The sequence below is a fragment of the Nasonia vitripennis genome, assembly GCF_009193385.2.
Source record: "Nasonia vitripennis strain AsymCx chromosome 2 unlocalized genomic scaffold, Nvit_psr_1.1 chr2_random0002, whole genome shotgun sequence".
NCBI lineage: Eukaryota > Metazoa > Arthropoda > Insecta > Hymenoptera > Pteromalidae > Nasonia > Nasonia vitripennis.
In genome coordinates, this window is record NW_022279608.1 from 1,728,892 (window position 1) to 1,750,681 (window position 21,790).

The 21,790-nt window shown below is 33.7% G+C and overlaps 1 protein-coding gene across 16 annotated transcripts in view; it reads left to right on the forward strand.

The window, feature by feature from the left end:
• LOC100680429 (protein unc-79 homolog) overlaps nucleotides 1–21,790 on the forward strand; it is a 2,400,004-nt gene that overhangs the window by 1,055,522 nt on the left and 1,322,692 nt on the right. For all 16 annotated transcript variants that reach the window (XR_004345182.1, XR_004345183.1, XR_004345184.1 and 13 more), the window contains one exon: nucleotides 1,856–2,047. Coding sequence is in view for 13 of the 16 variants with exons in the window: in XM_031923950.1 (XP_031779810.1) it covers nucleotides 1,856–2,047 (192 nt within the window). In the remaining 3 variants the exon portion in view is untranslated. The remainder of the gene's footprint in view (nucleotides 1–1,855; nucleotides 2,048–21,790) is intronic.

Sequence of the window (21,790 nt, forward strand, 5' to 3'; positions counted from 1 at the left end):
CTATGAATGCAGGAATTTTGATTTGAATGTTTAAAAAATGTTTCATACACAAAAAGGTGCCAGAATAAGCGAAAAAAAAGAAAAATTTTTTTTCCATCGCCAAATCATTTCTAAACATTCAAATTAAAATCCCAGCATTCATACCAGAACTACAAGTGTACAAAGTATTCTCCTTGAGTTTAAGCCCAAAAGAACCATTCGTTCACTAGGAATCCTACGGACAGTGAAAAAGTCGACGAATTCATGCACCGAGTGCCACAATGGGTCAGGAGGAATAATAAAGGTTTTAGCATAATAAAATTAAAGATATTAATGTTAAATATATCTATAAAAAATTTCAAATGATGTACTTAAGACTTAAAAGACTAAAAAGAGATCTTTTCTTCAGGGTTTAAACGTGTTGTTCCCCTTAAACAGAAAATGAATATCTCCAAAACTAAATTGTCAAACTTTTCGAAAAAATGTTTAACAATAAAAAACAATAATATATATTTGCTGTAAAAATTTTAATCATTTTGATGACTAGTTTTTGAGCTAAAAATCGAAAACTAAAAAATATGGATTTTCTATGCCGTACGATTACGAGAGTAAAAAAGCTTTATTTCAGTTGAAATTATAAGAACGTATCGGTCTTTTGATCATCTCGGCTGGGTTTTTTTACAGCTTATGAAACCATTTAGTTTGAAAGATATTATGATTTAAAATCTTTGTCTCTCACCCTGTATACCCTGTATAACTGAAAATTTTTGTTAAACCTTTTAACTCGCTAAATAAAGTTCCGAATGTTTTCAGAAAATTCATGATTCTATGAGATTATGAGGACCCTATGGTATTTAAAATAATGAGGTTTAAATTTTTTTATGAAAATTATATGATTTGATATTGTAACGGCTGGTCATTCAGTAAAATAATTAAGATCAAGTATTTTTAAAAATCATTAATATACTGTATATTTTAACAATATTGTATCTATTAGAACTATACATTTTGATGGAGGAAGCTACGTGCCAAAGAATTGGCAGCGGCTTTTTAGTTTTAAGAGTTTAATTTTTTCTGATAATGATATCAAAAAAATTAATTTAATTAAATTGCTTAGTATGTACCTTAAAGATAGGTAAAAATAAAGATACCGAAAAAGTCGTTCTTCTATAAAATGCGATAACTGGAGTAAAAAGGCAATAATTGAGTTAAAATTTTGGATTGAGTTAGCATTATGCAATTACACCATGATGCCTTTATTTGGGTTGTTTACAAAACCAGTAAGTTTCGAAGATATTAAGGTTTAAACATTTGTGGTTTTACCCTGTATACTTCTTTTAACTGAAAACTGCATTCTCTTTATCTCAGATTCTATAAGATGAATTTTAATCTACCTTTATTTTTTCTGTTACTCTTTTTATTCATTTATGAAAAACAAGATTTTTATCTTGCACGTGCGTTTATTTCATCGCGATATTTTGTTTGACATCTATTAATCAATTATAGCTATGCGAGAGAGAGAGAGAGAGAGAGAGAGAGAGAGAGAGAGAGAATTTTACAAATTATAAGTGATTTTATTGATTTTATCCCGAGAAATAGATCTTGTTAACATAGACATAGAAAAAGGATGTAATACATTTAATGTATAATTGAATGGACCGGCTTTTCCGTCGGCTTTTGATTGGATTATGGAGAGTGCTAGGGTTCTTTAGTGCTCTGATAAATGCTAAAATTAACTTGTTTTACATGCAACGAAATCACTAACATAGTAACTTATTAGAACTATATAATGCGGATTTAGACATATATAATGCATTAGCTTAATATTTAAATTCTTTTGAATTTGATTAAATGTGTATCTTATTTTTGTTTTTAGATCTAAGAAATACAGATGTTAATAATGAATTATTTATAAAAAAACTAGAAACAGCCCACGAAGCAATTTCTCAATTTGACGGAACTGAAAAAATACTGAAAACTTTAAGTGCAAGTTTTGGAGAAAAATGGCCTTATAAACGGACAATGTCTGCGCCTTCATTCGTTTTACCAAAACACGAAACAAGACAAGGTATAGTTTTTCTCAATAGAAGTAATAAAATAAATACTAAAGTTAACATTTTGCGATAAATTTATATTACATTATAGTGACTAGTGTGTATCATTCAAAAGTTTGAAATATTGCATGAGTTAAACTAAGCCCGAAATCTCCAAACTGGCTTGGATATAATTTCAGTTATGCGACTAAATATTGTGTTTAAAGGGCTTGTCGGTCTTGCTATATAAAACAATCAGGTAATTAGAGTACACACGTATCGCGTATTAAAAATATTTAAAAAAACCACTACTGAGTCCTTGGCACATATAACACCTCCTTCGTCGTGATTGAGAACATATTTTCTTTATTATCTCTTCCTCAAGAATATCACGTGGTTCATTTAGTTGTCTGGAGAACAGTGTATTTATCACATGGTGTATTTATAAGATCTACCATAATGGTCCTGGTTGACTATGTCCTGAAATTCTTCGAGGCACCGTCTTTTGTTGCTGTGGATTTTCTTGCTTAGCTTTTGCTTTGCGTCCTTAATTTCTTCATTTTGGGCCACGACTATTTTCTGACCTCTTTTAGTTTTACAGTATTTCTTATACGTAAGAGCTACACCCTTTAGGGCAGTATCCACGATCAATAAACAGCTGGAGGCCAAAGGATATGCCATAGGCGCACTATTGGATATTGAAGAAACATTCAACCACACATCGCGAGAGGTGATCAAAAGGGCCATAAACAGGCTCATAATCCCCTCTACAATAGCGGGATAGATTGACCACATGTTGGGAAATTGCAATTTAGAAGCAAGTAATGGCAGCACGACACTTAAAGGCACGGTGGGGTCTGGATGCCCTCAAGGCGGCGTCCTCTCCCCACTAATAAGGTGCCTGGTGGTGGATAAGCTGCTGACCGAATTAAACAACACAGGCTGCACGGCAATAGGATACGCAGACGACATCCTAATCATTGCACGAGGCCCTTTCCTTGAACCCCTGATGGTCATGCAAGGTGACCTAACGTTAGTAAGCAAGTGGTGCAACAAAGCCAGGTTATCTGTTAATCCAGCTAAGACGGTGATCCTGGTCTGCACCAGGAGATATAAATGGAAAAGGGAATGCAAATTGACACATGGAGGGCAGAAACTGCCTCTTAAGAGTCAAGTCAAATATTTAGGGGTCATCCTGGACAGTAAGCTGACCTGAAAGAAACACCTGGAATACGTGATAGGCAAGGTAACGGTCAACCTGTGGCAAATTAGAAGGGTCATAAGGAGAAGCTAGGGCCTGTCAACACAAGCCTTGAAATGGATGTATAAGGCCGTACTCAAACCCAGCCTGACGTACGGTTCGGCAGTGTGGTGGACAAGAAGGAGGATGTTTAAGGTGGAGGCCCTCTCCACCTTAAACATCCTCCTCGAACGAGTAAGAAGCCAAATTGTAAAGAGCATTTCAGATGCTATGAGATGTACACCAACAGCGGCATTGGGGATGCTGCTTGATGTAGAACCAATAAGGGTGACACAGGCTGCAGCGGCTGCGCAAGCCCTGCAGAGGATCGCCATCTCGCTTGAGAAAGGCAATATGCAAGAGCCACCACAGCTCTCAAAAGAATTAGACAAGATCTAGATAAGCACGTTAGCCTCACGCGGAGGCATATTCTACTGTAGATGGCTATGACCTCAGTTTGCGACCGTCACAATGGTCATTTGCTGATCAGAATATATTAACGGAAAATGCATAGGAAGGACGTGCGGCAAGAAGTATCAAGTGTTGATTTTACTAATAATAATAATTATTGTAAAAAAAATAGATAAATTTATTTTTGAAACAATAAAAGGCTCATTTTTGGTTTCCTGCGTCTCGCTATCCCGAGGTCCACCAATCGATAGCCACGGCTGAAATCATTTTAGATGAATCATTTACACCTATTGCACCAATTGTTAGATAGTAAAAAGTATTATATTCACGTATTTCTAGCTGCATTACGTGTAAAAAGGCTCGTTTAACACTATTTCAGCCGCCGCACTCGATCATCAGATCTCTCGGGAAAGGAGCAGTAAAAAATCATCATGTCTTAATTTTGAAATTGTCTAAATTGCTTAAGTACTTGCTACACATCATTTATAAATTCCCCAAGGACGACGATTGCCAAAACAGCATATTTGATAGCGGATCTATAAAAAAAAAAAAAAAAAAAAAAACGTAAGAGTTTCATATAGGTCGTCAGTCCCATGCGGAAGATCTCATATTGGTTATTAATTCAAGTCAGGAGACCTAGGGAGGAAGAGGATGAAAAAACTATCAACCCTTCATTTTACTGTTGTTTAAACTGTTTCGACAATTTCTCCGCAATATTTATTAATTGTTTAAGAGTATACATTACTGAAATAAGTATGCTACATGAATCGATCTAGAAAGGGCGTTAGAATTTTGCATAAATGGTCGCTTGCAGTTCGGAATCCTAGGGAAAAAGAGGATGAAAAATCCACCAAGTCACAGTTGTGCCACTGTTTATCGCAATTCAACGATTGCTAATTGTTATTTCGCGATTCTTCAAATGCAATAGTTGCGAAAACATTGATTTGATCTTAAAATAACATTGAAATGTCTTATTGGTTGTTAATTGCAGTCGGGAGACCTAGGGAGGAAGAGAAGATCAACCTTTTTTACACCTGATATACACAGAAATATGTTTAACGATCACTCAGAACCATTAAGAGTTTAAATTTATGGGCATATTAGGTGTATTTGTTTTCCCGAAGCCGTTTTATTCGACGCGTGTTATCAGCAAACCTCGATACGAGGAACGGCAAAAAACCATCCAGACGCACTTGTTACGTTCAAAAAATCAATTCTGCAATATTTAAACAATAAATATAAACTGTCCGTTGTAAGGGGTAATCGTAAATCATATTTCTGGGTTCATCCGATGTAAAAAGGCTTGCTCGGAGCCGTTTTAGCTGCCACTTACGATCAGCGTACCTTGGCAGCAGGAATGGTAAAAAACTATATAGAGGCATTTTTCTCGTTTGAATTTTTATTTTTTATCCCAACCCTAAATAAGTAATTATTACTTTTGTAAATATAACGTACGTTACGTCGTGTTTTACAACTGTATTTCTATTTTTTTAATTTGGTAGTTTTTATGTAAGACAGACAATTTGTAAAAAGAGTAAGAGTATTGTTTGTAATTTTGTAAAAATTTATTTATTGCATTATTTTACTTTTTGCTGCTCGCTAAATGAATGTGGCCATTCGTCACCGTCAGTTCTTGTTTCGATGTAGTGCGGCAAAGAAAAATTGACGGATATTTCAGTGGCAAGATGTGATTTACCAGATTATTTAGTGTAACAGTAAGGGGGGATAACTCGGCAAAATGTATAAAAATCAGTGATTTTTACGTACGAGTCAAAATGATGAAACCAGGCTTGATGTCGTCTGCTTGACAATGACATTACACAGCGATATGGCATCGTCGAGTAATTCAAGGTTTTTGTAGATTTGTTTGTTATTATATATATATATATATATATATATATATATATATATATATATATATATATATATATATATATATATATATATATATATATATTGTATTACTTTAGGAATGTACTTTGTTGCGTCAGTAAGCGGGGACAACTAAGGATTTATCTCAAATATTTATCCATTATTTGTAAAAGGGCTGGAAAGGGAAGGGTGCGCGGTCGGTAACCGACGAAAATACAGAAATAATATTTTTAGCTTATTTCGAAAAAGAAATAGTCCCCTCTTTATTTCCTTATTACAAGTAACTTCAAGTTTCAAGTCAATCGGTATGGTTGATATTGAGGAAACTTCGAATTACGAAAGCCGGATAAAACGATGGTAAAATAGGAATCTGTTTCTGTGTACGGCGTCCTCTTGCGCCGTAGTTCTTATTATTTGCTTTCAATATACTTTAAATTAATCAAAATCAAATTGATAATTGTTCCTTATTGTGTAAGTGACTTCAGAACACAGAGTTTTTAGTGATTTATTCATAAAAAAACTTTATTTCATAAAATATTGTACGAAAAAGTGTCGGTCATCTTACTGATTCTCACTTCCATCGTCGCCTCCACCTTGCGCCATAGTTCGCATTGTTTGTGTAAATTACATACATTGGTGTGCATAAGGTGCTTATAAATATATAGTTTTATTATACGCACCTCGAAGCACCGCGTTGATGTGCGATAAATAAGTTAATGTGCGATAAAAGAGTGTATGTACTTATTATTCATGATCCAAAGATCTTTTTGAGGTTAGGAAAACCAGAACATGTCGACCAATCAGCGTGGCTCTGACATCCCTTATATGAGTTTTTTTGCTCTTTTTAAAAAATGTCCTTATTTTGCGATGGGTGGACTGTGCGGGGGGGGTGGGGGTGCGGGGGGCTGGTGTATTAGTTCACAATTAAATTAATAGTATTAACTAACAATTAGACAAAACTGTCATAGTAACTTTGATAAACGCGCCATAATATAACAACAAATCCCGTGTTCAGTATATTAGAAAACCGACTTAAAACAATTACAATGTCATAGATCTGTTGTATGACTCTTACAACTAAAAGAAGCAGGCCAATTAACATGACATCAACATCTATATTATATCACGCACTTTTTAAATTAATTTGTCTTATCGTCAGATCTCGATGTAAAGAACATTTAAAATACTATGACCGTCACCATGACAAACATTTCGCAATTTCCCATTTATCGTCTACAGAGATGTAGTTATTATAATTTAGTCCTTTTTCCCTGATGTTTTGTCCTCGTAAATAAAATCTAATCCTTTTGGTGATGTTTAATAAATCACATCGCATCAAAATAAATTTTTTTTTTTTCAATAACTACATAATATTATTCAATAACAATACATTTTTCGAAATTAATTTAAATTTAAATAATAAGTATTATGCTTTAATGTTATAATGTAATTACTTCTGATTTTGAAATAAAATTACATTTTAATAAAGGTATATTATTTTATTATTGTTTTTGTTCCATATTTCTATTGTTATAAATTTGTGGATTATATATATTAAAAACTTAAAGCGATAAAAGTAAAAAAAAGAAATGATTATTGGACGACGAATTGCTGTTTAACAAACTACTGAAAATTACTGTCTACATAAATAAGTGAGTAGAATGGATTTAACAAACGAATTTGTAGACATAGTAAAAGAGTTGTGGCGTATTTGAAAATATGCTTGTGATGGAGACTTAAACTCTAGCGACTTGCGAAGATCGATTAACTCAACCTCTAAAGCTATTAGTGAAGTGGAAGAATTGATAGAGTCACCAGCCTTAGATATTCATGAGAAAAAGACTTGTTAAACCTCATGTGGGCAACTACTCAGTATTCATTGATTACTTTAAAACTATGGCAGAAAATATGCAGTGGACTTGAAAGGGTTAATAATACTCTGAATGTGATGAGAGATCATACTAAATTAGCATTCAACAACCTTAAAACCAGTATTAATACGAACGTGGAACATTTAGCCATAACCTCATTCATGGAAGATGCATGTGTCCTCTTTATGTCGAAAATCGAGAAGACGTTACTACTTCATAAGTTTTTGAAAGTTGACAATAATCTCACAGCAGAAAATTCGATTGTCAAAGACAATAAAGAAATTGTGGGAGTGAAATATTTGAATACAAAGTGTGCTTCGATCTACGCAACTAGTGACTTAAAGAAGTGGTTTGCAGCTAACGTTAAGCAGCAGATTAAGTGCGCTACCCATCCTGACAACCAATCAGAACGCGTGATTTTTCTCCACGAATTACGGCTTTATTTAATAATAAATTATAAATACGTTTGTTGCAACGTATTCTTTGGATTTTTCTACAGGTGGCATGTTATCGAAATTTAGCAATAGAATACTCTAACGCGTCGAAATAAACAATGCAAAATTTCACCGATATGTCGTCTGCTCGTGCAGCAGGAGCGAAGAAATTTGCTACAGTTTCTGCCTTCTGTCTCAAATAATACCGCGAAGTTTGAAATCGAAACATGATTAAATTTTGAACCTATGTAATAATATGTAAGACCGCAATTTTTTAAAATACAAAATACAATTTTACATAATTATTAAAAAGTGCATACCTCATATAATGTGATACTCGATTATCACTGGGTATGCAGATCAGTAGCCGAGAAAAAAACGAGAAAATGAGGAATTAAGTAAACGATGAAAATTGTTTCAACATTTATTTAGAAAATCGATATAAAAAAAAGAGTTGAAAAAATGTAAAAACGGACAGTTATCCCGCTGAGTATTCGCAAAAACAAAGAAAATGAGACTTGGTAGATTGAAATCCAGTAGAAGTAGAAGCTGAGCTAGAGGCGATACGAACGAACACACACACACACACACACACACACACACAACCATACGGACATTTTCTAAAAACACTATTTTTCAACTTAAAATACCTTAAAACATATTTCCCACATGTTTTTACACAAACTCCAAAAATTGCTATTACAAGGCTTAGGAAGGAAGCAATCGTATTTTTTATTAAAAAAATTGCGGTCTTACACATTATTATAGGTTAAAAATTTAATTAGATTGAAGAAATTTATAAAAATAAACTCACCTTATGTCGAGCTTGAACCCGGAACTAAGTATGCTGATACGTAACCCACTCGGCCACGAACATCGTTGAGACATTACGATCAAAGTCGCATATATTCATTGAGGGGTAGAGGATATTTTGTGTTAAAATTTGTTAATTAAGCATATTTTATAAATAGAATTTGTTATTTTTTTTTCATGTAATACGTCGGACGATTATAATAACGTAAAAAAATCATCCCATTATCGTCTTGCTTAGTAGACATTGAACAAAAATTTATTTGTGATTATAGCTAAATTATAAACTAGAAAGAAAAAATGTAATTAACCGCGAATTCAACTAAACTTTTGATATATTTAGAAATGACAACAAAGCTCTATTGAATACAAACATTGAAAAATATTTAGCTGAAAAGAGGTTTTTTTTAAATTTTGACCCTTGTTCCTACAATGATTTAATAATTCAATTATAAATAATTACTGAATTGCATTATAAACAATTACTAGTCCATTAAATTCACAGAAAAAATACTCATTATTACATTCATTCATGTTTCGATTTCAAACTTCGCGGTATTATTTGAGACAGAAGGCAGAAACTGTAGCAAATTTCTTCGCTCCTGCTGCACGAGCAGACGACATATCGGTGAAATTTTGCATTGTTTATTTCGACGCGTTAGAGTATTCTATTGCTAAATTTCGATAACATGCCACCTGTAGAAAAATCCAAAGAATACGTTGCAACAAACGTATTTATAATTTATTATTAAATAAAGCCGTAATTCGTGGAGAAAAATCACGCGTTCTGATTGGTTGTCAGGATGGGTAGCGCACTTAATCTGCTGCTTAACGTTAGCTGCAAACCACTTCTTTAAGTCACTAGTTGCGTAGATCGAAGCACACTTTGTATTCAAATATTTCACTCCCACAATTTCTTTATTGTCTTTGACAATCGAATTTTCTGCTGTGAGATTATTGTCAACTTTCAAAAACTTATGAAGTAGTAACGTCTTCTCGATTTTCGACATAAAGAGGACACATGCATTTTCCATGAATGAGGTTATGGCTAAATGTTCCACGTTCGTATTAATACTGGTTTTATGGTTGTTGAATGCTAATTTAGTACATCGAACGTACGTCGAAACATCGAAAAGTAACAGGAACGAGACTCTGGATAGACTTTAAGGTGCATTCTCAACTTAACGGTAAATATAAAAAAATTTAGCCCTATAAAAGCTGCTTTATATACTGAACTACCAAAGTCCATACAAAAGAAAAGAGCATGCGTCAACGAACAAAATCAAGACAATGAATGCTTCAAATCGTCTATTCTATCAGCTTTACATCCTGTCAAAATGAATGCTCAACAAGTTTCGAAGTATCAAGCTTATGCAAATGAATTGGACTTGAAAGATATTGACTTTTTTGTGGCTGTGAAGCAAATACCCAAGTTCGAGAAGCAAAACGAGGTCTCTGTAAATCTCTTTGTACTCAAGAAGAAGGGAAGTGTATTTGATCTGTCACCATATCACTTGAAAGCTTTAAAGAAAGATAAGCATTTGAATCTGCTGCTTGTGCAAGATACTTATATAGATGAAGAAAAAGAACAACAACAAGGAAATTTAAAGGTTCCACAATTTCGTTACGTGTTGTTAAGTGACGAAGTTACTGGATGAATATTCAGAAATATTAAATTAAATGAAACAAAGACAGCAGGAAAAATCCAGAAACTTCGACGCTTAACGAGCGCAAGAAGTAACCCTAAACCAAAACAAACTTCTCCTCCCTCAGCTGAAAGCGCGCGTGCACAGTCGACGCTGCAGTTTAGCCGTTGACCGTACTTAGGCCCATAAGGCCTAATGAGTAAGAAAGAGAGCGCGGCTAAACTGAAGTGCGAAGGAGAAGTAAAGACCCTGCGTGGGAGAAAGCCATGACGCTTTCTTCAAGCTTCGCCTCCCCCGATTTTTCTTTCCTGTAGTAAGGACGCTATTCAAGAGTTCGATTTTATAGTTATATTTCTGAGTCTTTAAGTTGGAGTTTAGTCTTAATTGTGTTTCCGTCTTGATCATCATTTACCGAAATTGTGTCTTATTCCATTTGAAAGTTATTTGAAGTCTCCAGAAACAAATAAAGGAATTTTTGAAATAATTGAGTCTAAGAGATTATTCGATTTGAGAGTTTTGATCGTCAACCTTTGGGTCATCCCCGTCAACAAACACAAGTAAGTCGTTCTCGTTAATAACTTAATCTTCCTTGGTGTTTTATTATCACGCAAACAGCTTCGCCGCGACAATCAGTGCGAAGTACTGATCTCCGCTGTATGGGAGAGTAAGCTATCATCCCCATAACCACACAACGTTACTTTGTTAGTTCGGTAAATTCATTACTACCCTAACAAAACTGGGGGCCCCTCCGGTATTTTTATAGCTTTTGTCGAGCGAAAATGTTTGCTTCTTCACGTATTAAATTCTGTGTGATTGAGTGAAAGAGTCATAAACTAAAATTTATATAAGTGCGCGCACATAAATAAAAAAAAAAGAAAATAAAAAAATAGAAGAAGAAGTTTCTCTCAAAGGAATGCACGAGAATTGAGATTAGGAAAGATTTAAAACATAAGGAAATTTAAGACGCGCGCGAGACAAAGACGTTGTGACGTCAAACCGAATGCATATCGGGTGGCACGCATGGAACTATTAAAATAATTTTCAGAGTGGATTCTATTTAATGAATTGTCGAGTTTTCTTGGGAAAAGGGAAAATAAGAAAAATACAACACACGCTAGGCAGGTCACTATCACAACAATTCGGTAGAAGAGTCAATTTTTAAATAAATTTAAAATTCACATTTTTGTCGCAATAATCAATGCAATATTAATTCCTATTTTCACATCAATTTTCTTTACAAAATTAAAGCACAGGCAGTTTGACGTATCTTGCCGGACATTGGGTAGTGCCAAAATTACTCCTTTTATACACACAGACACATTTACATTCTAGACACTTAACACACCAGGCATACACACAAAAGTTCAAATTCATTTATTTACTTAATACACGATATACAATTATTTAATGCATACACATCAAAATCATTTCACTCGAGACACTAACATTGGATTAAATTTTGAGTAATCACGCACAACTGATTTAATATTTAAAACACAAAATTCAAAATCACATTTCACATTTTCTTTTTAGAATTTTCTTTTGTCACTTCAACACTCTGCAATAAATTACACTCATTATACTGCACAAGTTTCTTTTGCACGAATACACTTAGTTGATAAGCACAGGAGTGGGCCCGTTAGGACCTTGCTCGTGCTCCAAAAAATATCTAAAATCTGGTCGACAAGTAACATTAGTGTGCACTGGCAAGTGATCGCCAGAAGTCGAACCAGGGCCTGGACGAGACTGCTGCGTAGAGTGTAGAACTCTGGGTTCCACAAAGAAGAAAATCTGGTTTTCTACACTCGAAACAGCCAAATTTGGTGATAAGACGCCAACTGGATCCCTACAAATATTGATAAGCATTAGGTTTACGTACATTTATCTCCCAAATTATAAATAAAGTTTCATTTGCCCACAAATCTGAAGTACGCCCAAATTTACATATACAGGAGCCCATTGCGTGTGCACTACAAGCATAAGTTTGTGCAAAAGCACGAAGGATTAATAAACAGATCATAGGAAATATTATTAAAACGAGGTGTGACTATTTTCAGTTGAAAAAGTTAAAATCATTCAATCAAAGTTGGATGCAAGCATGAGAGTCAGTTCTGTGATTTAATTTAAGCAAAGTATTTCCGGTCAAATTCACAAAAATTGATTATTTCAAACAAATTAAAGCAGAAGCTAGGGGTTTAGACTTAAATGCACCTTTCTCATTGGAAAACTAGTAATCAATAACCGTAGTTATTAACAAAAAGCGACAATTGACCCCGAGGCGCGACAATTTCCCATAGAATTAGTACACAAAAGAATTGATCACTAACTGTATTTTGTGAAAAACATAAAGAGCAAATTAGAAAGTGTACAAACAACAAAACGTGTATGATTTTAAATAGCTATTACAAATTTATTAAAATTTAAAATGTAGAAACACGGGTTTAGCAAAGTTAACGTGATTTTGACAATTATTTTTTTTTTTGCATTATTGAGAATAGCTTAAGGTCACTATTGTTAAACACTGTTAAGTATAAGTACATTTGTGCTAGTGCACGAGTCAGCGGTGCTTGTGTGAGCGCGTGATGTATGAGTGAGAGAGAATGGAAAGGGAACTCTAGTTCCAGGGCGCTCGCTTATAAGAGAGTTGTTAGAGACTATATAGAGTCCTCTATAGTAGCATCACGCTTAATATAATTATTATCTAGTCTTACGTTTTATTATATTAAATTACACTTAATAAATACTTAATAGTGTATTTATTTTCCACCACCTTATCATGGTAGCAGAGCATGGTTGATGAAATTCTAATAAGTAATAAAAGTATCAAGAGAAGTGATTATATTAAAAAAAAAAAAAAAAAAATATCTAGACTAGTGAACATCAAGAAAATACAAAAATGACGAATTACGGTGATTTTAAAATACCAGTATTTGATGGAGAGAATTACCAGATGTGGAAAATAAGAATTACAATGTATTTGAAAATGAAAAAATGTGAAGAAAATATTAAAAGAAAAAAAAAAAGTAAGTGATAAAGAGTCATGGGATGAAGCTGATTTGAAAGCAATTAACTATATATACAGCTCTATTTCGGATAGACAAATGGAGTTTATTTGTAATGAGACAACGGCTTACGGAATTATGAAGAAATTTGATCAGATGTATTTAAGAGAATCTACGGCAATGCAAATAGTGTGCCGAAATAAACTGGAAAAATTAAGATTGAAAAATTATAGTCATACAGCAATGTTTTTCTTGGATTTTGAAAAATGTGTTAATGATTTGAAAAGTGCTGGTGCTACTTTAACAGAAAAAGAAAAATTGAATTATATCTTAAATACATTGCCGGAGTCGTATAGCTATATAGGCGACTTAATAGATACATTGAAAGATGAAGATCAAACGGCAGAATATGTGAAGAATAAAATTAAAATGGTTGAACTGAAAAGTAATAAAGGCGAAACAACCATTAGAAATTCGAGTGTATTCGCAGTGAATAAAAATCAAAGACAATCTTATAAATGTGGAAATTTTGGACATATGATGAAGGACTGTAAAAGTCAAGAACAAACAGAAGGACAAATTTCAAATAGTAGTTGGACTTGGAGGTCAACAAGAGGCTACAGAGGTTCAAGAGGAAGAGGTAGTCATAGAGGAGCAAGGGGAAGAGGTGCTTATAGAGGCGCACATCACTCCCAGGCAGAAGCAAGCAACAATCAAAACACAAGTCGCTGGAACGAGTCAAGCAGAGACGACAACACAGGCGCATGGATAGCCAAGGTCGAGCGGAATACAGCTACTGTGTATAATAGTAAGGTAAAAGATAAACAGTGTAGCGAAATCGATTGGATTTTAGATAGTGGTAGTACAGACCACATTGTAAATAATGATAGTTACTTCGAGAGTTTTGAAATATTGAAAAGTCCGGTAAATGTATATTTAGGTGATAATAAAACGCTAAAAGCGACAAAGATAGGAAATATTGTAAGTTATTTTGATGCCTTTGGAAAGCAATTTGAAATTAATATGAAAGACGTTTTGTACGTTAAAGATATGAATTTGAATTTAATTAGTTTTAGCAAAATTACTGATAATTGTAGAATTGTTTCGGAGAAAAATTTAGCAAAAATATTTGATAAAAATGAAAATTTAATGGCAGTCGCAGAAAAGAAAAACGGACTATATCACATGAAGAGTAAAATTAAAAAAAATAATTTGATAGTAAATTATTCAAATAAAAAGATTAGTAATATGAACTTAAAAGAAAAATGGCATAGATTATTAGGTCATGTGAACTTTAAATATTTTAATACCATGTGTAATAAGCAATTATTAAACGGAATACCGAATGAATTAAAAGGCGAATTTTTGAAATGTAAAACGTGTATAGAAAATAAAATGCATAATGTACCGTTTAAAAATAATAGATATCGAGCGAAAGATTTATTAGAGATTGTACATACAGATGTTTGTGGGCCTTTTCAAAATACGGGCTTTAGAGGAGAAAAATGTTTTATTACATTTATAGACGATTACAGTAAGATTGCGAGAGTATACCCAATAAAATCTAAAGCAGAAGTGTGTGAGTACATTAAATAATATGTAAATGAATGTGAGAATTTAACAGGAAAAAAAGTAAAATATTTAAGATGTGATAATGGAAAGGAATATTTAAATAATGAAGTTTTTAATTATGCAAAAAGTAAGGGTATCGTTATTTCTCCGTGTCCTGTATATGTTCATGAATTAAATGGTGTAGCAGAAAGGTTTAATAGATCGATAATGGATATGTCGCGTTGTTTATTAGAAGAAGCACAGATAAGTAAATTATATTGGCCAGAAATAGTTCAAGCGGCAACTTATTTGAAAAATCGAACGTTGACGAATACTATTGAAGAGAAAACACCATATGAGATATTTTTCAGAAAAAGACCTGATGTTTCACATTTAAAAATTTATGGTAGTAAAGTCTTTGTTAGAAAGCCAGAACAGAAAAGAATTTCAAAATAGGATAAAAAAGAAGAAGGAATTCTAGTCGGGTATAGTGAAAATGGGTACCGTATATTAATAAATAATAAAATTATAGTAGCAAGACACGTGGAAGTTATAGAAGAAAAGGAAAAATGTATCGGTTTAAATAGCGATGAATCTGATGAAGATGAAAATGAGAGTAAGTTTGATAGCGAGGAATCAAATGATGAAGTTTTTGAAAGCCCAATCAAAGATAAAATTAAAATTAATGAACATGAAAATCAGCTAAAAATTCCTAGAAGATCAGAAAGAGTTAGAAGTAGTCCTGAATATTATGATGAATATAGAATGAAAAATAAAATTGTTGCGAATTTTTGCAAAACTGATGTTCCTGCTACATTTGAGGAGGCGATTCAATCGAATGAGAGTAAAAAGTGGATAGAAGCAATGGATAAAGAAATGAATAGTATTAAATTAAATAAAACTTGGGAATTAGTCGATAGTAAAGAAAAAAGGGCCATTGATGTAAAATGGGTGTATAATAAAAAATCGAATGGTACATATAAAGCTAGATTAGTAGTTAGAGGTTTCCAACAAAGAGATGAAGTAGATGATATATATGCTTCTGTTGCAAAAATGCAAACGCTAAAAATCTTATTAGTTTATTGTTGTAAAATGGGTTTGCATATAGAACAAATGGACGTTGAGACAGCATTTTTAAATGGAAAAGTAACGTCTGAAGTATATGTTAATCAACCTAAAGGATATGAAGACGAAACTGATAGAGTGTGTAAATTAATAAAAGCATTATATGGCTTAAAAGAAAGTCCCAGGGCTTGGTATGAATGTCTAGATAAATTTCTAATAAAATTAGGATTTATTATAAGTAATATTGATTATTGCTTGTATACATTAAAATTAAAAGAAGATACTGTTTATTTGCTTTTATATGTCGATGACTTATTAATTTGCAGTAAAAATAAAGAAATAATAGAAAAAGTAAAGAAAATGCTGTCTGAACGATATAAAATGAAAAATCTCGGAAAAATACGAGAATATTTAGGGATTACCGTAAAATACGATGTGTTATGTAAGGAAATGAAATTATCGCAAAAAGATTATATTATTTCATTAACTGAAAAATATGGTGTAGAAAATTGTAAAGCGTATAAAACACCAATAGAAGTAAACTTAAAACTCGAGAAATCCGATGATTGTGAAAGAGATATCAAATATAGAAATTTGATTGGTGCTTTGTTATATATAAGTTCGGCTACAAGGCCAGATATAAGTTTTGCAGTAAATTACTTGAGTAGATTTCAAAACTGCTATAATAATACGCATTTTAAATATGCTTTGAGAATTTTAAAATATTTACATGTGTCTCGAGATTAAGTTTATCTTATAATGGAAATAAAGTTTGTGGTATACTTGATTGTTACGTAGATGCCGATTGGGCAGGCGATAATAATGATAGAAAGTCAACAACCGGCTTTGTGATACGATTATTCGGTAACGTTGTGTATTGGAGGTCAAGAAAACAAAAGTCTGTTACAAAAGCGTCAACATTTACCGAATACGTTGCTTTATCAGAAGCAGTAACTGAAATTAAACTAGTCACAGAGTTATTAAAATGTTTTGATATTAAATGTAGAAAACCAGTGAATATATATGAAATAACACTGGAGCAATTAATATAGCAACGTACGGCAATTTTACTAAAAACTCTAAACACATAGAAGTTCATTATCATTTTGTACATGAGAGCGTAAATGAAGGTAAAATAAATATTGTAAAAGTCGATACAAATGAAAATATTGCTGATATATTTACGAAATCATTAAGTAGAGAAAAGCATGAAAAATTTTGTAAAAAGTTAAATTTGAAATTAATGATAATATTGTAAAATAGCACAAATGTAAGGAGGCGTGTTAAGTATAAGTACATTTGTGCTAGTGCACGAGTCAGCGGTGTTCGTGTGAGCGCGTGATGTATGAGTGAGAGAGAATGGAAAGGGAACTCTAGTTCCAGGGCGCTCGCTTGAAAGAGAGTTGTTAGAGACTATATAGAGTCCTCGGTAGTTGCATCACGCTTAATATAATTATTATCTAGTCTTACGTTTTATTATATTAAATTACACTTAATAAATACCTAATAGTGTATTTATTTTCCACCACCTTATCAAACACGCAAATTGAACGCCAAACTATAAATTATTGTTAAATCATAGAATATACACGCGGTTTAAAGCACATAAGAGACGGTTCGACTCACAGTTTTGGTTCGTTTTCTTTGAATAAAAGTGAAGAATTAACAAGCTGGAATGCGCAATCTATTGAAAGCACTGTATAAATTATAAATAATTAAACAGTGAGAGAGAAAGTGGTAGTATCTGGTTGCACAAACATACCCGTGACGTCATACAAAGTGAGCATTGTCCTCCTTAATCTTGAAACTGTTTAAGAAAAGTAAAACCACTGCTGACTGCATGGAAAGCTGAAAAGGAAAGACAAACAATTTTACACAAAGCAACAGTTCTTGAGTTACTCGAGTGACGGCATTATAAAATTATAAAAGAAAAATTATCTGATGCTGTGAGTAACTTGCGACTACAGCACTGGGGACTATCCTGGGCCACGAGTATGCTATTGCCAGGAACGCGGCAATAGCACCCAACCCAGTAACCAGGCTCGAGAGCGAACGGACGCTATCTTGAGAGCGGCCGAGCGCGCGCACGGAATTTGAATTTGAAACTGTACATTGAAGCATTTCGGGAGTATACACGGACGATGAATAATTAATCAAATTGTTAAAAATCATTAACATTTAAATTCGAGGATTATTAACACTATAAAACACGTTCATCCGAATTTTGTTTTTTTTTGACAATACGCAAAATTTTAAAACAGATTGAAACTATAATTCGTTGACAAACTTATAAATACAATTGATCGTCTGCGCGAATACAAAAATTAACTTTGCATCTACTATTAATTATTAACAAATTAATTTCGAAACCGAACGTTGAAAATTTAGTTTTTTTTTCTCTCCATAAGATTAATAATTGTTTATTTTTTGTGGTTTAACAAGTCAATTAAAACAGTTTTTAATTTTTTTTGGAAATTTGCTTAGCCTAACTTTCTATATTTTTCCCTTTTGTTTCAAAAAAAAAGGAAAGAAAAGGTCCACAATTTGATGACTCTTGCTGGACAGACCCACTAATTTAGGCACGTATATGCTAAACTGATCAATCATTGTTCTTATCATTAATCATTGTAATTATTACCCACAATTTTGAATGAAATTAGGGGAGTCCCTACATTTTTTTTGGGTTTGCCATGAAGTTTTCATAATTTAATTTAGTTAATCCACGTTATTATGTTAATCCACCATATTATGATTTTTCTCCCATAATCGTTGTTTGCGACAAGAGATATACAAGCAGAGCATGAAAATGAAGCAATAAATAAAAATAATAAAGAAGATTCAAGAACATTTTGTATCAAGAGTATCATAGATTATTAAACAGTTTTAAGAATATTTAGAAGAATAGACAATTTATTTAAATTATAGAAGACAAGTGATATATATATATATATATATATATATATATATATTCAACATGCCTGACGAAAACGGTGCGGGTGATCAAACGGCTGCTGCATTAGCCACTACAATGGCTAATAGTTTTGCGCTTATAAATTGCATAAGCGGCATACCAAATTTCGATGGAAGGCACACCAAGCTAAGAGACTACATTCAAGATTTAAAGAATGCATATGAATTAGTCACTAACGACATCAGACCACAGTTTATGCGGAACGTGTTGCAAAGAATAACCGGACCAGCAAAGAAGAGTCTCAATAACAAGACTATAACAACAGTAGAAGAATTAATCAAACATTTAAAACAAAGATTTGGTCCAGGGAGGGACTTCAGCTATTATAACACACGCATACAAACGCTAAGGATGAGACAAGGTGACACAGTAGGAGATTTTTATGACGAATTGAATGTGCTATTGAGCAGCGCCAAGAATGCTCTAAAAGAGGAGAAAGAAGAAGAAAACATTGATAAAATGATGGAACCATTGGAAATGTTAGCGGTTGACATATACATAAAAGGATTGCCGGCAAATTTATCCGAACAAGTTGACATAATTAGACCTAAAAACCTGCAAGAAGCATACGAAGAAGCTGTACGATTAGAATCAAGAGTGGAGGCGAGAATCATACCAGATTCAAGGCCACGAATAACTCAAAACTATTATAATGGACAAAATTCTTATAATAATGGATATGGAAATGAAGGTGGATATAATAATAGAGGACATGAGGGGTATAGAAGCCAGAATAAATACGACGAACGAAATCATAGAGAACAAAACTATGTTGGTTATGTAAATGAGCAAGAAGATTACGTGGGGTACGTGAATCAACCCGAACAAAGAGAACGTTCAAATAACTATGGAAGAAATAATTATTATCAAAATAACTACAATCGTAACAGTTATCAAAGAGGCAATAGTAACTACAATAATTATGGCAGAGGAGGATATCAGCGGGGATATAACAACAGTAATCGACAAGGAGGAAGCAACTGGCCCTCATGGAATAGAAACAATGGTCAATGAAATCAAAGGCAAATCTTCAATCACGAGAATGGATGTCGTGAAGATTATCAGCCCAGTGGTCCAGATAGACGAGAGAACTATAATAATTATCCAAATAATTGGAGAGGCGTCAACGGAAGAAACTACCAACAAAATGAAAACGAAAGAGAGAATTTAAACTCTCAAGGGGCTCGTCATGGAGAAAGAATGACGAGCCAGGAACGAAACCAGAGCCAGAGACAACAGCAGGATCCAGATCAACACAAATACCAACAACAGATGCAGAACTACAATCAAGGAAAGCAGAATCCAATTCAGAACAGCCAGAACAACTACGGATCACAGAGAGCACCGGAAATGACGATCCTGACAAAACAGTCCGAGTTTCAAGAATGTGTTCAGCCAACTGCACGGGACCTGAAGAGTTTAATTGGGAAAATGATGAACCAACAGCAGTGAAAATAAGAGTGCCAGAAGGGACCACCAAACCATGGATGACATTCATGATAGACAATGGAGCAACGGTGAATTTAGTTGAAATTAGGCTTCATAGACCACAATATGCCAATAAATATGCAAGATGTACGATGGCTTGGAGGGATTACTGCAAAGACAGTACCAACTCTAGGATCTGTTTATCTACTCATCAAGAATAGTCCAGTGAAATTTCACATAGTTAGAGACGACTTTCCAACACCACACGATGGATTATTAGGAAGAAATTACTTAAAGAAGGAAGAAGCTGTCATCTCTTACCACAACAACGCTCTGATGGTGAGCGGAGACGTAATGCATCCAATGCCATTTTTGGGGCGAGAAAAGGAACACAGAGAGCAAAAAAAGAGCACACAACCCTTACAAATCGAGTGACACACTACAAATTGAGGAGAGAAATAATGACAAGGAATCATGCAATATGAATGCGTCAGAAAATGCAGATGTACCCATGAAAACAAGACATATTATAAAAGCCAGAACGAGACAAGTTGTCAGAATCAATTTAATCAGAACTGAGTTAAAATAAGGATATATCCCAAGAATAGATGTGGAAACAAAGACGTATTTCTGGGAGAAGGAGTAGTGATCAATGACAATAATACCTGCAAAATGCTAGCAATAAATACAAGTGAGCACGATGTTACCATAGAAGTTGATGCCAAAGAACTCATACCGTTCGAGACTGAACCAGAATTCTTAGAAGAGACAGATAATGATTTTGATGGCGAAAGCATAGTCGATAAAATCAAACGATTAGAGAGAGTGAAAGAAGCTATTAGAAGAAGCCACCTAAATAGAGAAGAACTAGAGATTGTAGATCGTATTATAGAGGATTGTTTAGACAGATTTCTATTGCCTGGAGACAAGCTACCATGCACAGACATGATTCAGCATCACATAAATTTAGAGGACGATATACCAATAAATACGAAACAATAAAGGAACCCACTGAAAAACAAACAAGTGGTTAGAGAAAGTGTAGAAAAGAAGTTACGAGACCGAATTATCAGAGAGTCAAACTCACCATGCAATTCACCAATATGGATAGTACCGAAGAAGCCTGATAGTCACGGAAATCCGAGATGGAGAATGGTAATCGACTTCCGAGAGCTCAACAAAAGGACAATCAGAGATGCTTACCCTCTACCCAACATCGCTGATATAATGGATCAATTGGGAGGAGCCACATACTTTTCCATTTTTGACCTTGCAAGTGGTTTCCAACAAATACCAATGGCCCCAGAAGATTGTTACAAGACGGCCTTCACCACAATAAACGGACATTATGAGTATACCAGAATGCCGGAAGGATTGAAAAATGCAACGGCTACATTCCAACGACTAATGGAGAAGGTACTCTAGTTTACTTAGACGATATAATAGTATATAGTAAAGATCTTCAGGAACATGAACA